Source organism: Caloenas nicobarica, chromosome 9 (assembly GCF_036013445.1).
Source record: "Caloenas nicobarica isolate bCalNic1 chromosome 9, bCalNic1.hap1, whole genome shotgun sequence".
Lineage (NCBI taxonomy): Eukaryota > Metazoa > Chordata > Aves > Columbiformes > Columbidae > Caloenas > Caloenas nicobarica.
The window spans coordinates 5,951,361-5,967,710 of NC_088253.1; the positions used below are offsets into that span (position 1 = coordinate 5,951,361).

Genomic DNA, 16,350 nt, shown 5'->3' on the forward strand with positions numbered 1-16,350 from the left:
GAAAGATCTGACTTCTAACCTCCGTAACATCTTGAGTGGACAGAACTATCAGCAAAGACCTTTCTTTACACGTTGCCCGGCCTCACAGATGGTAAACTGTGAACAAATCCAAATACATGCACAAACTGCTTTGTTGAATTTTGCCTTGTTAATACCTTTATCATTTAAGTCAATGAAACAGCACACAGATACTTTTCCATGAAAGAACTGACCTTCCTACTAGCGTTAGGAATGGAGAAGTGTTTCAACTGAAGAACAAATTCACATCAATAATTTGCAAGATAAAATACAAAAAAAAATTAGAGAAGAATGTACTTTAAATATACCTTCTAGTTTTCTGATGCGTGCAGCTCTAATATCAAGAAGATGGACATATTGTTGCAGTTTTAAGTCATAGTCTTTCTGCAGACTTTCCATCTTCTGTGTCACTGCTTCTACTTCAGTCTGAAAAAAAAATTGCATGTAAAAAGAAGTTTTGGGGCTTGTCTGCACTGATGCTGCACATGCTTTCGGCTACAAATTAAAATACAGGTTTTTTGAGGAAAGAACATTTAGAGTACACAAAAATAGCAGCAATTTTTAATTCAGCAATACAGCAATCAGTTTAAATTTCAGCAAAATCTAAAAACATTATTAAGAAAAGCAGATTAGCTATTCCTTCAGGCCAATGTTCCTAATAGTTTCCTTGATGATTTTGTTATTTTAAACTCAGATTAACTGAAAAGTCAAAATATGATCTGCAATAATCTAGCAAAAGAGAGTAAAAGCAGTGTGTTGTGGAAAACGAAGCTTATTTGATAAGTACGCTCACTATTTTTTCCTGTGAGGACCTGATAAGAGCTCAGAGAGAATCCCAACGCAGGATGGTCTGAGGGCTCTGATCAGTGTGAGCTAAAAGACTAAAGTTATAGTCATTTGGATCTCACGCTTTTAAACAATACTTTCAACAACAGAAAATCTTAGGTTAAGTTACCTACAAACAGACTGGCTTTGCTGCTGAATTTGCAAGTCTGAATTATGGCAAGTTCCAGTGCTACAAATGTTAAAGAGTTTTTATCAGGTTATTTTCCACTGTGAACAAAGTTTAGTACCTGGTAATCTTTGTTAATTTTGTGCTGCACAATTAGCATATTCCTTGTCTTTTCAAGTTCTTGCACTGTTTCCGCATGCCTTAATTGCAGCTCCCGCATGGAGTGTTTTAAATCTTTATGGGTGTCATCTTCTACTTTTTCCAAAAACGTGAGGTCCCCATTCTTCTGCTGCTTTCGACCCTGGAGGAAATTTGAAAAATCACTAGAACAAACTTTAGCAAAATATTTTGATGTGCTTGTATCTGGTTAAATGTAACACTGGGATGTAACTCTGGAACAACAATAAGACAGTAAGCATAACTTAGTAAATTTTGAGCATGTGGTGACACAAAAAATACGAATGAGGTAGGCCAGTAAGTGTCAGGATTGTATTCAGTTATGTCACCTCATGACTACCAGGAACCAATGAAAATGTACGAGATATTCAGAAGCGATCACTCCTGTCTAGCCAATGAAAATACAAACCCCTTAATAAATCTGCCTTTTATATAACTAATAATCCTATTTCAGTGACTGGACAAAGCCTGAATTATTATTCTCAAGTCTACATTGCTTCTGATATTAATACTGGGATTTTTAAATTCATCCAGCCTTTTTTTTAATTAGAGAATTATCATTTGCATTTCAGTAGCAGAAAAAGGTTCTATTTACAGTAAACGCTTCCTCAAGAAAATAAAACATTAAGTCACTGGAACAGTGGAAACTTATTTTTTTCACTGATTTCTTCCTCCCACGCCCACTTCATTTTGCTGTAAACAATAAAATAACAACTTATGTGCCAGAGGGGAAAACAAAAAAACCCAAACAAACGAACCAACTCAAACATTTTATGGGTATTTCTGTTTTTCTGATTAATAAACAAAGAGAAGTTGCTAAGCACTACTGTATCACATTTTAGAACTTCCATGCTTATACTACACTCCCATAAATCACAGAAAAAACAAAATTTTCTAAAATAAATATTATAGGAACAACAAGAAGGCATGATAACTCATTTAACTGAGAAAAAGTAAGTTTTTTTTTAAAAAAGCTTGTGATTCTGCTTTAATTCACTTTTGATGTTATAATGAATTATCTATATAACTCCAGGCTTCATCCTGGCTATTTTTTCATCTTCCCTTCTGCTTCAGTGTAACTGAAAAAATGACAAAAGCACACATATAAGCTTGAAGCATTAGCTACTCAAAAATGCACAAATAATTCAGCCCTTGAAAATCCCAGGCATTGTGTAGCAAACACCTAATGGTCAACCAAGGGTTTAAAAAAGAAAAAAAAAGAATAAATGCAAAATATATGGAATTATAGAATGGTTTGGGTTGGAAGGCACCTTAAAGGTCATCCAGTTCCAACCCTCCATATGCTCTTTCTTTGTAAGTTACCTTTATAAGCAAGATGGCTTCACTGAGTTCTGCCACATCAATATCACTTTCCTGAAACAGAAATAGTCAATGAAAAGGTGTTACCAGATGTGAATGAATATTCGAAGAAATACATTCACAATAACAAGATGCATGCTCACTAGACATGACATTTTGCTTAATATCATGAATAAATAAACACTGTTACATTTCTGTATTCTTTTACTTTCAAGAAGTGTTTGCACTATGCATAAAAAATAGAATGGGGCTTTTTGCTTGTAGTCTAGACAGAAATCTGGTTCACCTTGGTCAAAAACTTCATGTGATTTTTCAGTTCATCTAGTTGTTGCTGATGTTCCAGATGGCGTAACTGCAGCTCTTTGTTCTCTTGCATCAGCTTTTCCTTTTGGTCTTAACATAGAAAAAGAACAAAATATTCTGCTTAATTGAACATAATTATAAAAACTATAAACTTGTTTTTTCATATTAACTTTTGCATGGAAAGTTCATTTTAAAATGTAGAATTTGTTTTGTACAGGGAAATCTTTGGTATTAGCAAACAGAAAGAGAGGAATAGAAAACTCCTCTTTGATGTGGTACAGGTGTATGGATGAAATTAGGCAAAACAGTCTTACTTTCATTAAAAGGGAACCTACAGCATTGAAAATCTGCACTTTGTATATTTCTAAATAGAAAGATATGCCCAATCAAGTACAGCTTCTGTTTTGGGGGAGGAAGGGAAGAGGGGAATAGAGAAGATATAAAACTCAGTCTGAACTACTAAACATCATCAAAATTATCAGCAGAAGGTTACACCAATTTGACACAAATACCCACTAATTCATAGCTACATCCACAATGATTTCTCAATACGATGTGAGGAATACCTTAAGGATTAGGCAAAATAATTTAGCTATAACAACATACCTTCTTTCACGTGGAAAAGAGTAAAACCAGGCTTTTCTCAAAATCATTGAGGTTTCTAAGGAAAACAAAGTACTCTCACTCTCCTTCTCTGGCCAAGCTCCTTATTCTCTTGATAACAATAGTTTTTCTCCTACTTTTTCCTGTGTGGTGGTTTTTTTTGGGTTTTTTGTTTGTTTGTTTGTGGGGTTTTTTTTAAAGTTCTCAAGTTATATTCTCATACCATGTACTTAAACGCTATGAATTCGTATTTTAGGTCAGAATGTTATAAATGTTAACTGTCAACCTGACGTGCAAGCATTAGCCTTTGTAATTCCCATCTGCACTCATTGGAGTTGATGGTAAAACACTACATACTTAATTGAGAATATATGCTACTGCTTTCAATGAAATAGTCCACAATATCTTTTTAATGCCAGAATCTTCCCTGGTGACCCTCAGGGCATGATGCACGACTCAGTTACTTCTACAGAACAGCTTTTCGGTTTAGAGGCTTGAACTCTGCACACAACAGGTGGCTGACATGCAAGTCCCAAGGGTTCTGAAACGTTTCAAAGATTGACGTCGGGTTAGTGGTAATTTTGCAGAGTTTATATACAAACCACATCTTCACTAAAAATGAATCATCTGTAAAGCCATTGCTCCTACACACAGTAGCCTTATTCATGCGTTAGGACTCCACAAGAGTCACTTCCAATTCAAACACAATCACCAGTAAGGTTTTAATTCTCCGCAGTTATAAGGAAAATGTAATGCATTTGTTCAGCTGAGAAGAAAATATAATTAGAAACACTAGGGGCTAAAAATTAGAAAGCAAATAAGAAAACAAACTAAGGCTTGTGAATGGGCAGAGAAGGCAGGCCTTCAGAAGAGATGGTGAAACACTCATCAGCAATTGAGTCTTCTGGACTCTCCCAAATAACACCCCCGAAAGATCTGTATCTGTTGGGAGGTCTCCCACAGAGAGAAAGGGCCCCTCGTGCTGATGTTTTTTTCTCTATGATATAAACTGAGGTCTGAACTGGCACTTTTTCCAGGGATAAGGAGAAAAGATATCCCTCCTCAAGTACTTCTGTCTCATTGTCATGAATTTTCTGGCAAGAGCAGCAAGCTCAGTCCACTCTTTCTCAACATGAAACCTCTGTGAAGTTTTTGCACACATTTTAATATCGATTCACACTTGCTGCTTGAAAAGTTAACTTCAAAACTATAAATGGCACATAGAAAGGAAACTAGCTGTTGTTCAGATTGAAGAATTTCAACAGCTTGTTGAGCCAAAATGGGCCAATCTGTCAACAGCACGGCTCAGTCTACCTTAGTACTGTCCGTGTTGCATCTCAAGACTCTCCACAGGCTGCGCTTCTGTGATCCCAGCCTAAGACAAAATGCAAGACGTGCAGGGTAGGAGGCAGGTGGAAAGGGAACATTTCTGCAGCAGCCTTTAGGGAACAGAAGTGACAGGAAGGTCCTGCCATTTAGTTTTCCTGCATAATGATGCCGTTTTTCATCAGGAGCCGCTCAAACTCTGTTGGTTGCTTCCACTTATAATACTATCGGCACTGATCCGAGCTCGTTTGGATTAGAGCTGGTGCTGCATGCTGACTGCTGTTTAAGCTTGCTTGCCATATTTTAACCCAAAAGCTGCAACTGAAGGGGAAGAAAAGAGGAGAGAGAAGAGGCGATTCTCACACCATTGGCGACCGCGGCCCACAAGAACACAGCATCGCAACAATATCAGGGTTTTCAGTACCAAGGTTATGACAATAGAAGGGAAAAACACTGTCTCAGAGGCTTTGGCAAACACTGCCCCAGCAGCTTGTGTGAAAGGCTACAGAGCTGGGGGTGGAAGCAGAACGCAGACGTGCAGAGAGCCCTCTGTGTCGATAAGGGTCTCGTAAGACACCTAAGGGACCGGGCAATCATACTCTCCTCAGCTGAACATGATCCAGACAGCTACTGCAATTTATCGCTGAGAATCTGGGAGATATCAAAAAGACAAGAAACACAAGAATAAATGACTAAGGCAAGGAGAAGGGTGATAAAGTGTCCGCAAATACCATATTCAAAAAAAAGAAAAAAGGGCAAACATCACAATGTGAAACAAGTTATTCTGTTTTCTGTCTAAATGTATTTCTTTTAAGTATTACAAAACACATTATAAAGTTATGGACAGAAAAATCCTACTAAAAAAATCTAGATCCAAATTACACAATCAGCCTAAAGAGAAACACTGGAAGAGGATGTTGAAAAAAGCAAGATGATGTTAGTCTGCTGTAGCATTAAGAATTTTCAAGACTTCATTTAAAGATCTTTCTTAGTCCTGGAAAAGATGTTTTGAAAAAAAATTAATCTGCCAAACTATGAAAGGTAGACAAGACACTACTTCTACGCTAGTTCCAGGCAGTAGGTTAAGACAAACAGTACTTCACTTCTCCTGCTGAATTTAAAAGAGGGATATGAAGCAAAGGCAGATGCTCTGAAGTATGTAACTGAAGAAATTTATACTGCCTGAGCTTTGTCCAAGACAAGTAGGTGTAAATCAGATCCTAGATACACAGATCTGGAAGGGTACTACAACAACTACTCAAGCTGCAGGAAGCTCAATTCAATGGAAACGGCAAGTGTAGTAACCTGGTGATCCAGCTGAAGAGCCCAACCAGCTGTTCAGTGCTGGGAAGGGGCGGTCAAGCGTTGCCACTTCGACATGATGCCCGTAGGAAGGACAGACGATGGAAGGTGTTGCCTGATTTTCCACATGCAACTCAACTAAACAGTATTGTCTGTATCATTTTCATGCTCTTAAGATCACTTTAAATTTTGCATTGCATAAGCAAGCTGTCATTAACAACTGTCTCTAGCTGTCTGTCTGTCATAACTTCATATCATTGTCGCTTAAGGCATCTTATTTATTTTAGGATCACTTAAGGCTAATTTTGCACACACTCGCTGCGGTCAAATAAAATGTTTAAATATTTAATGCGGTATTTGAAGTCAGTAGAGCTACTCAGAATCTTAATGGTAAGCACATGCTGAACTCGAGCTGTAATCATGAGAATTATTCACAACAAGTTGGTGCACTTCATTCCATTAAATGACTCACAGAAATACACCTTTAAAAAATAGACATTTGAAGAATTAAATCTAAAAATATTTAGTTTACTTCCTGCCTGTGCTCTGGCTTTGTAAACTTTGTGTCGCCACAGTATATCACAACGTTGAGACAAAAAAATAAAATATCGCAAGGTCTTAAAGATTCACTGAGAAGTTGTCCTACAGCATAGGCAAACCACATATGAATCAGTTCAGTAGATCAGAAAACTGTATTATTGCAAATAAACATAGCTGTGGATAAAAATTAGTGTGCACTGAAAATGTTTAAGAATTTTTAATTCACAAAGTTGAAAGACAATTAACCATCTTCAGGGGCCTATAAAGGCTTCATGTAACTTTGTACAGTAAACAAAACTAGAATAGTGGTTTATAATTTGAGAAGGACCACCAGATGGTCCTCTTTTCCATAAGAATTTTCAGTGCAGAAGAGAAACACAGAATAAAGAGTAAAGATTAACCCAACAGATGAAGAATGAAGGTAGCTGGAGTTATATCATCGTCATCCAGCATGTAACCTGCATTGGGTCAATTTTTGTACTTAATAGCTAGTCATAACTTAAGCCTATTGCTGAAATGTACACTTGAAAGGCAGCTCTGAAATCACCAACAACAGAAACTACACTTGTCTAGGCAATATACCTGAACTCCAACACAGGAGAATCTCACATAATGAGAAAATAATAGTTATTTCAGAAATATACCTCTTTCTACTTTGATCATGTTAAGGATTTCATTTTTGTCAGCTAAATCAGATTGGATAGCATCCTCTAGTTCAGTAATTTGCAGTTTCAGCTGCTGTTCCTTTAATTTCCATTGCTGTTCGTGGGTCATACTGAAGACACTGCAATAAAACATGTGGCATGTGAAAAAAATCAGCTTCAACAGAAAATAATAAAGGAAAAAGCTTTTAGTGGCACAGAGACCACTGTCATCATGTCTTAGGAATTAAGTAAACATATGCTGGTCTGCTGCTGTTGAAACCAAGGCGCCTTTCTCAGGCTGCGGTTAAAAAACATGAAAGAGTTGTGGGATGAGCACAGGAACTGGCCTTAATTTAGAGCTCCAAAGTCAGAGAAGTTGGCAGCTTGCAACACTTGTGGGCCTAGAAAAGGAATTCAGATGCATATCCAGAGTAATCCACAACTCCAAACCTCAGCAACTGACAACTGACAAAACCATTCTTTCCGCATACAAAACCTCTTAATGTAGAGAACTGGGATCACCCACCTGATTTCTTTTAAATCTGTGAAACACACAGAGCCTAAAGTCAGTTGCCCGTTCAAAGAAATGTTGACCACAAAGTGACAACAGTTTTCTCATACTGTAAAACAACAATTCTGATACTGATTAAGAAGCACATATAAAGTAATCTTTCTTCCACTTTAAGAAATAAAAACCAGAGGTGGACAGAGGAATTAGAATAACTATTTTCCCTGTAAGACATCATTTACTTGCAAACTACCATTCTCTGTGCAGTAAGGATTCCATGGACACAGAATCACAACTGCTGAAACCACAACAGTAAGTGCAGCTCAGATTGAAACAAAATTAAGTACATGATACAATTTACAGTATAATTCCCAGTAGGTAAAAAGACAAGGTAATGCAATGAGCTTTCATAAACGTAGACAGTGAGTACTATGGTCTTCATATTATTATTATTAATCAATACTTTCATTCTTATTGACTGGAAAAACTATTTCCATCTTAACCAATCATAAACCAGTTTATCCACTTTGGTATTGTGTGAAAAATCAGAAATGGTAGGGATTTTTTTAAGCAAGAGTCAGTTCCTCAGCTCTTCACTTTGGTGCTCACCAGTTAAAAGTGTTATTTTTTACATATAGAAATGTATATTAAAAAACCCCATCTGATATCTATTTATGTATCTATGTTTCCCAAAGATATATGTAACAACAGCCTCAACCATAAAAACACAGAGGAGAAAAAAGAACTTAAGCAATGCTTCTAAGTCCTACAGTAATGTATACTTCACTCTGCTATAATTTTGAAGATAATATGCAGCAAAAATAATGCGCTCAGCTCACAATCCTTTCCATAATACAGCACAGGTACAGAGGAGATACAGTGTGTTCTGTAATTGTTTAGACTTAACACACTTCAAAGTTTGATTAGCTCCCATAAGGAAAGAATAAATCTTTGCAAGAAAAGACATCAAATACTCTTAGTTTTCACACTTACAAACATGTTTTCAACTTTTAATGACCATGATATCTAGTTATACGAGCATTCTTTATACTTAGGCACAATTGCCTCACGTAAAGATGTAGCTAAACATTATTTCAGTTTTTCACAAGACTGTGCTGGCAGAAAAATCATTAACAGTTACTACGACAGTAATTCGGAATTCATATGTTTAAATGAAGGGCATTATAGAAGACAGGTTTTATCCAAGCCTATATAATGCTAATGTTTATGTCAGTGTGAATTGAGTCCCCTTCTGTCGCTTTCTTCCTTTGAATTTTAAGATTACTTTTACTTGAATTCATGTGGAATTTCTTTCACATTTACTGTATTTCACTGGAGTTGGAGTCATCTGGGTAACTATAAATGGTCAACCACATCTGGCATCGTTTCCTTTGGAGGGAGCTTAAGCATTGCTAGATTTGCATTACAAGGTCATATGAAAACAATTCCTCCAAACCTTTCATCCAAACGAATTGTTTTCTTGGATACTGACTAAATAATACGAGTCAACTGACAAATTCATGCTTGTTCTTTGTAAACTTTTCAGATGCAGTCCTGCAGTCTTGGCTTCAGCAAATTCCCATCAACTTCGAATGAATTTCCAAAAATATAACATTAGCAAAGAATGGGTTTACATCTCTTTTCCTCCATTAAAAAAAGAAAGAAATATTTACTAATTACCTGGCCTCTGTGGACACTGGCCTATCCACGGCCAGGAACAGGTAAGCTGCAGTAAAGTTGCATTTTTCAAATAGTCAACAGAAGAAGTTGGCCATTAAACTGTAGTTTTAATGAAACAATCAATTTCTTTTGCTACACATGGCTTCACAATAAAGGAAAAGTTCATTTGAAGGTAATTGCTTGTGGCAATTGACTATAATCAGTTCTCTTCTCTACCAGAGAAATTCTGAATCATATCTGGAAATGGATTTTCATTTGCATTGTAAGCACTGCTGATATAATTTATACAGCTTATGAGGTATGGGAACCTTTGTAAAAACTTACATAACCCTATACAGAAACTTCAGGCCAAACTAGTAGGAGTGAAATGGTAGCTATTATCAAAACAAACAATCCACCCCTCAAAAATAAACATTGGAGAAGCTGTCCAGTATCAGACTTTCTATAGGTCCACTGAGAAGTGCTGGAAGAACTTACACAACATCCTTTTTCCCCAAATAAAATATATTCAAAACCAAAACAAAAACCAACAAACAAAACCCCCAAAGAATATATGTCTACCTAGATGTATTATTCTTTCACCAGTAAACCTAAAAAAAAATTAGAAATTCAAATAAGAACGTTTTGTTTTGATGTTCAAAATAAAGTGATGGGTTTTTTTAAATTAGATTTTTTTTTAAAGAAGTAATCTACTACTAGAGTATTCGAACAAGTACGGAAGCTGCTCTGTTTCAACAGAACAGATGAAATACAGACAGACCACCACGAAAGTTTCCATATATACTTACTCATATGATGAATTATAGCATGACTATATTTACACTTGTGCACAAACATACAATACGCATATGCACATGCAAGCACACAGTATATGAAGACCTGTTGAACAGGACAGGAATCAAGTTTTCTGTATAGAGAAACCATAACTTACCTGTTATACAACTTATCATAGTTTTCCCTCAAGAGCTCCTTCTCTTTTTCTAGATCGTTTATTCTTTCCTGTAACTAAAACGAAGAAGGAAGTTTCAAGCAACGCACAGCACAAAAGGAAATGACAATGAGTGTGTAAAGACAATGAGTTAACAATCTGTAGACATTGTCAAGCTTTTATTTGTTCTTTTTTTACAACAGTGTCTTAGAAGCTTCAAAATAAAACTTTTTTTCACCACATGAATTTATAGCCTTTTTCATGTTGTTTATATGAAGCTGAGACTAACATGTCACAGTTGAACGACAGTATCTAATCACATTCTGCCTTATGCAAAGAAACCCCACACCAAACTATAGCACTACAAATTTTTATTCCCATTTTGGTGAGTATTAGTTACTCAATGGCTCCTGTAGAGTAAATATTTTTAATTGACCTTATAGAAGCAACAAGTCCTTGCTCTCAAAACACTCACAGAAGCAGGATGTGGTTTTTAAGATATGACGATGTTTTAACCCAGAAGACAAACCCTATGTGCATTACAGTAGTTTAAAGTATCTATCAGGTAATTCTAGTGAACTTGGTTCATGTAAAATACATTCAAAACAGGTAAACCAGGTGGTAAAACTAAACTCAAGTGCTACAAAATGTAAGGAAAAACAAATAAGTTTGTAGACTCCTACTCCTCATATGTTGAAAAGAATAAGGAGTAAACCACTAGATTTTTAGCCCTATATCTGGGTGGCTGTTAGTGATGACTTTTGTCTCTGAGAGCCACTAGAGAAAGAAATAGAAGTGACGGCTTTGAACTGCACTGCACTGTCACAAAATCAGGTTGAATTAATACTAAAAATCTAGCGATATGTGACCAAGAAATCAAGTATTACGATTTTTTTTTTTTTCTGGTTAACAAACCACTTGTTTAGTATCAGAACCGACAGGAAATCCTGTGCTCTAATCTCAAATATTGTCCAAACACTGGTGCAGTGATTACGTGGTGTGGGGATCAGGCATGGTTTGTGATTCTATGAAATGCAAGCAGCAGCCACAGGATTTTCTTTTTAATAGGAGAAAAGTATATATATATATATATATATATATAATGTGCGCGTGTGTATATATATATACACACACACATATATATATATATAAAACCAGGTCAGCATCATGTTTGAAAGGTCTATGCATATCTCTGGAATTAAAAGATATCCCATTGTTAACTTTTCCCTTATCTATGTGTACAATCCAAAGCAGATTCTAGGTCTCTCACCTCCTCTGTCCTTTGGTTTGAAATAGTCACTGACTGCAATTCTTTTTCAAGACGGAGGCATTTTAACCGTTCCTCTTTAAGCTGCAGATTCAGTTCATCACTTTTTGCTATTAAAGCATCATGGTTTATCTTCAAGTTCCCTTGGTTCTATGAAAAGGAAGGAAAATCCAGATAAAAATAAAATAAATCACACTTAGTAAAAAGTTACAACACTCTGCATATGCAACCAGTGGTCTCTCCTGGCAGTATTTAATATATATTCTCAATGTGGTCAACAGGAGACACTCTTGAACTGAGTAACCGAAAGCAACTTTCCTTCCACGTGGCCAGGAGAAGGTGGCATTCTCGTTGCTCTCATGAACACTAAACCCTCAGTTCAGTCATGATGAAAACAACCAAGAAATACATCTGTTAAGCAATTAAAAGATTTTGCTGTGGTTCCAGCGGTTAGACATGCTGACCAAAAACACTGCAGTAGCAAGCAAAAATGAATGTTGACCACAGTTATGTTAATCACAAAACTTGCCACAGCTCTGTTAACCCTTAATTGTAGATATATAATTGTTTCACAGTCTTAATGCACTCAGTTCTATTTCTGTGCTAGCAGTAATTTAACGAGGGGCTTATGATTTCTTTTACAGTTTAATTTATTTCAATGGATTATATTAAGGAACATTTAACCAATTTTAATACTAAATGGAGAATGCTGATAGAACGTCTATTTCCAGAATATTAGTTAATATTATACTGCCTACATTCCACAATGCTTTAATAAAGCCTCATTCGTTAAGAACTTTAATGTAAATTACATTCAAAGTACGACTTGAAACAAAACAGCCCCCAAACCCATCTCCTGTTTAATAAAATGATTATATGAAAATTTATGTCAAATATATGTGTGAGTAGAGATAATGTTTAATGATTGTAGACAGAAAAAAAGCTTCATTTTTTTCCATATAATATTTCTAAAAGCAGTTAAATGAGAAGCTGAATGTGAATCCTGTACAAATTGTTTAGGTTCACATACAGCCTGAATATCCTAGAAACGATCAAAAATCCCACAGAAAACACAAACCCCAACCTGATCCTCAGCCTCTCATATCTCATTTCTCCATAAGAAAAATGTCATGGAGAATAAATAGTATCAGCAATCAGTTTTATTTCAGAGAGATACTGAAGTATATTACTAATCATTTTTTCACAGTCTTTATTGAGTGTTCCTCTTGCTGTGCCCTATATCTATGAACTGTATTTCAATAACTTCAAAAAAAATTACACCTTAAAAATCATTCCTTTGTACTCTTTTAATTTCTCTACAAATTTTTCCTTTTTCCTCAAAATCGGAATCCTTACTATTCCTAACCCTTCGAACTGTCCAAGTGAACTCATCTTTTCTTCCCCCATCTCTCAGTTTCATTTTTTTTCCTGAAGTTCTTTTCTGTTTCACGAGATGTGACCAAAACCAGCCCCACAGCTTGGCAAAGCTGCCTTTCATAGATCGTTTCACCCTTATCTTCCCTGAATTTCCAAAAGAGTTGAAAACAAATTCCACCACATTTGTTCTACTGAAACATCTAATTAAAAGTACAATAATTTCCTCCAGAAAAAACCTCCTTGCTTCAACTTCATTCTAATCCTTCAGTGTCTCCGTTACTCTCATTATAATTTTGGATTAACTCTCCTCACTAACTTTAAGGGGACCACGACTTCAATCTCATTGCTATTTTGTTTTTCCGAAATGCATTCTTTACCTGGATATTCTTCCATATCCGAGTGTTCTCTCAGCACTTTTTTTTTTCCCCCCATTATGCCCAACCTGCTTTCTATCCCACTCTCCCTGGAGTATCCCAAGACTTGGTTCACAGCAACAATTGGGATGATTATTTTAGCTCAACATTTCTAGTCTGGAATTCTATTTCTTTGGGAAACATCCCTTGATATTGGTATCAATTAGAAACAGCTCATTTAAAGAAAATGGATATATATCTCCTAGAAAAATGGCATGAATGAACATGTATGAGGCTTCGAGCAGTCTGGTCTAGTGGAAGGTGTCCCTGCCCATGGCAGGGAGGTGGAACTGGATGAGCTTTAAGGTCCCTTCCAACCCAAACCACTTTATGATTCTGTGATAAATTGCTCTCAATTACAGTTGTAAAGTCTGTAATTAAAGCAAATAAATATGCCAGTGGGATAATATAGAACCCAAACAGTTTCAGGGTCCTTCTAAGCAGACTGCACAATTCCTTCCTCTAACTGGCTGTGTTAAAATTCTTTATCAAAAAACCTGTCCTGTAAATGTTTGGTAGCAAGCTCAAGTTCAATATCATTAGATGGAGCAGGATTATAGGCTCTTACAATTCTGTGGTTTCACATTTTGGCCTGACTCAAGTTCAAAGATGAACATGGAGCAATGATATGGGTTTTAACTGGTAGAAACCAAAAGGAAATAAAGGAAATTATAATGAACCCAATAGTCATAAAAATTATCAAGATAAAAATAAAAAATACTAAAAACTGTTCTGTTGATAAGTACTTTACATGCTTTCTAAACAAGAAATTTTGGAGTTTACAGTTATTCACATTTAGTAGACATGTTTTAAACATGCAAATGGAAATGGGAAAAAAAATTGTACATCCATTATCTTGTAAAAAAAAAAAAAAAGACAAAACACACTCATCCTTTTAAAAAATGCAGCTTTCACTGTGAATATTAGAAACAATGTCTTCAAATACCAGTTAGAATCCTAGGCATGTGTTTCTATTCAGCTGCTGCCAAGGAAGAGGCATAAGTACTTGATGTTTGCTGTAAATTACCAAAAAGTCACATATGATTTAAAATAGAACAGTTTACTTATCGCTTTCTATTTAAGAACACAAAAAGCCATGTGAAACCTGTCTCCTCTGGAATTTACAATCTACATAGTTCACTCTGTGAAAAATTAGATTTGAGCTACTAACAGAAGAGCTGCTTTGGCAGAGAAGATGTAGGTATTACACTGAAGTGGGGGAGGGAAGTAAAGCAAAAATAGAAGCAGAAAAACACAGGAAAAAAGGAATGGAACAAAAATCTAATGCACAATGGCTATTTAGCATGCTAAAATAACAAGAAGCAGGCAGCAGTAAGAGTTGACAATGATATCTAGTGCTTCCACCTCATAAGGATACTTTGTAAAGTTCTATTGCATGTAGGATTCCTACTCACAGGAACTCTCTTGTTTCTGTGCTATTATCACACTACCACTGCCTGTATACACATGTGGTTCTCCAAATACATATGGGAAGCAGCAGAAAAAAGCTGTATAACTAAAATCTATTTGGAATCTACTGTGCAGTTGCATATTGTGGTGATATTTTCATAAAGCTCGTCTTTTTATAAACAAAATCTATCACTTACAGTAGCCCTCTAAAAATTTCCATGAACTTATGAATACGAGTTAAGTCCTAACGTCAGAACTCTAAACAGCCAAACCTCCCCAACTTGATCAAAGACCAACAAAGTGAGGCGCTCTGGTACCCCTTCTTTAGTAAATCAGGACATGTAAGTCAAAGCTCTCTTTTAAAATAATCAGGAATCTCTTTAGATAGCCAGACAAGTCAGCTCATTCTCCACAATCTGCCCGGGATGGCTTTGCAAATAAAATCTTCAAGACCTACTAGACTCTTCTGAAAAAAAAAATAAATTGTAAGACTAAAAAACCCTGCACATTTGGAGTAGTTTGGGTGCAATGTATTATGTGGTTCATTTTCATGTACTCAGCGTTGACTCAGAATCAAGAACTGTGTATATTTATTTTCCATTTATGCATGCTTATGTGACAAGAGTAAAGGAATGTTACTGACCAAATTGCAATTACCTCTTGAAGCTGGAGAAGTTTTCCTTCCATTGCTGAAAGAGCATTGCTTTTCTCAACCAGCTGCTTACGGACCTTGATCATTTCCACGTTGTCCCGAATGTTTAGCCTTCAAAAACAGTGTTAAAAACAAATGCATGATGAGCTTAAAGATACAAAATGAATTATCTTATTATTTTTGTCTTGAAAAGTTGAAATCCTTTGCAAATCAGCTTTCTACAACATATCTGGGAGAAGATTTAGCATGTAATATGCAAATTAATTTCTTCTTCTACGATCCACATGACACAATTTAAGTAAATAAAGATAATACCGCATGAAGACATAGCAGCTTCAATCAATACATACACACTTTTGCTTATCATATCAAACTACACATTACAGGAAAAGAAAACAATCCTATACATAAAGGGATTATTTGTTTTCCATTCACTTCTTTTCCACCCCCCAAAGTATTTGGTGCCAGTAGATTACCATTTTATGGAGTTTCCTCTTAGAGTTTGAACCTATCAAATACGGCTAAGAAAAAGTGACTTAGTAATTTAGACTATAACACCTTAAGGCTGGCATTCAAACAAGCTGCAGGTGTGTCTTAACTACAGGAAAATCACCTAATATCCATGTAGATGTTCTAGATTGTTACAATTCGAAGATTAATTTGTGAATGTACTGTTTAATAGAAAGGATGCTTAAAATAATTCAAAATAAAAATAAAAATTTATTTCTGATGTTCTTCCTTACTTCAAAGAGTGAAACTAAACCTCATTATTTTCACAGCTTCTTCAAGTATGGGAAGAGAACCAATTCTGATTTGCATTAATATAAAATATGATAAAATCAAACTAAATCTTTATTTGAAAAGGTAATTTCTCTTCCAATATTTATCTATTTTAGACACATCAGGGGAATTGTCACAATGCCATGCTGG

The 16,350-nt window shown here is 35.7% G+C and overlaps 1 protein-coding gene across 8 annotated transcripts in view; it reads right to left on the reverse strand.

Moving 5' to 3' along the window:
* Positions 1-16,350, reverse strand: part of RPGRIP1L (RPGRIP1 like) — a 71,050-nt gene that overhangs the window by 37,487 nt on the left and 17,213 nt on the right. For 7 of the 8 annotated variants that reach the window (XM_065640714.1, XM_065640715.1, XM_065640716.1 and 4 more), the window contains exons 8-15: positions 15,426-15,531; positions 11,572-11,718; positions 10,305-10,378; positions 7,186-7,325; positions 2,754-2,860; positions 2,471-2,521; positions 1,092-1,271; positions 327-444 (exon numbers count right to left, since the gene is read on the reverse strand). In XM_065640714.1, coding sequence (XP_065496786.1) covers positions 327-444; positions 1,092-1,271; positions 2,471-2,521; positions 2,754-2,860; positions 7,186-7,325; positions 10,305-10,378; positions 11,572-11,718; positions 15,426-15,531 — 923 coding nt within the window. Of the gene's footprint in view, positions 1-326; positions 445-1,091; positions 1,272-2,470; positions 2,522-2,753; positions 2,861-7,185; positions 7,326-10,304; positions 10,379-11,571; positions 11,719-15,411; positions 15,532-16,350 lie in introns of those variants that run through there. The other variant, XM_065640721.1, reaches the window with a different exon arrangement.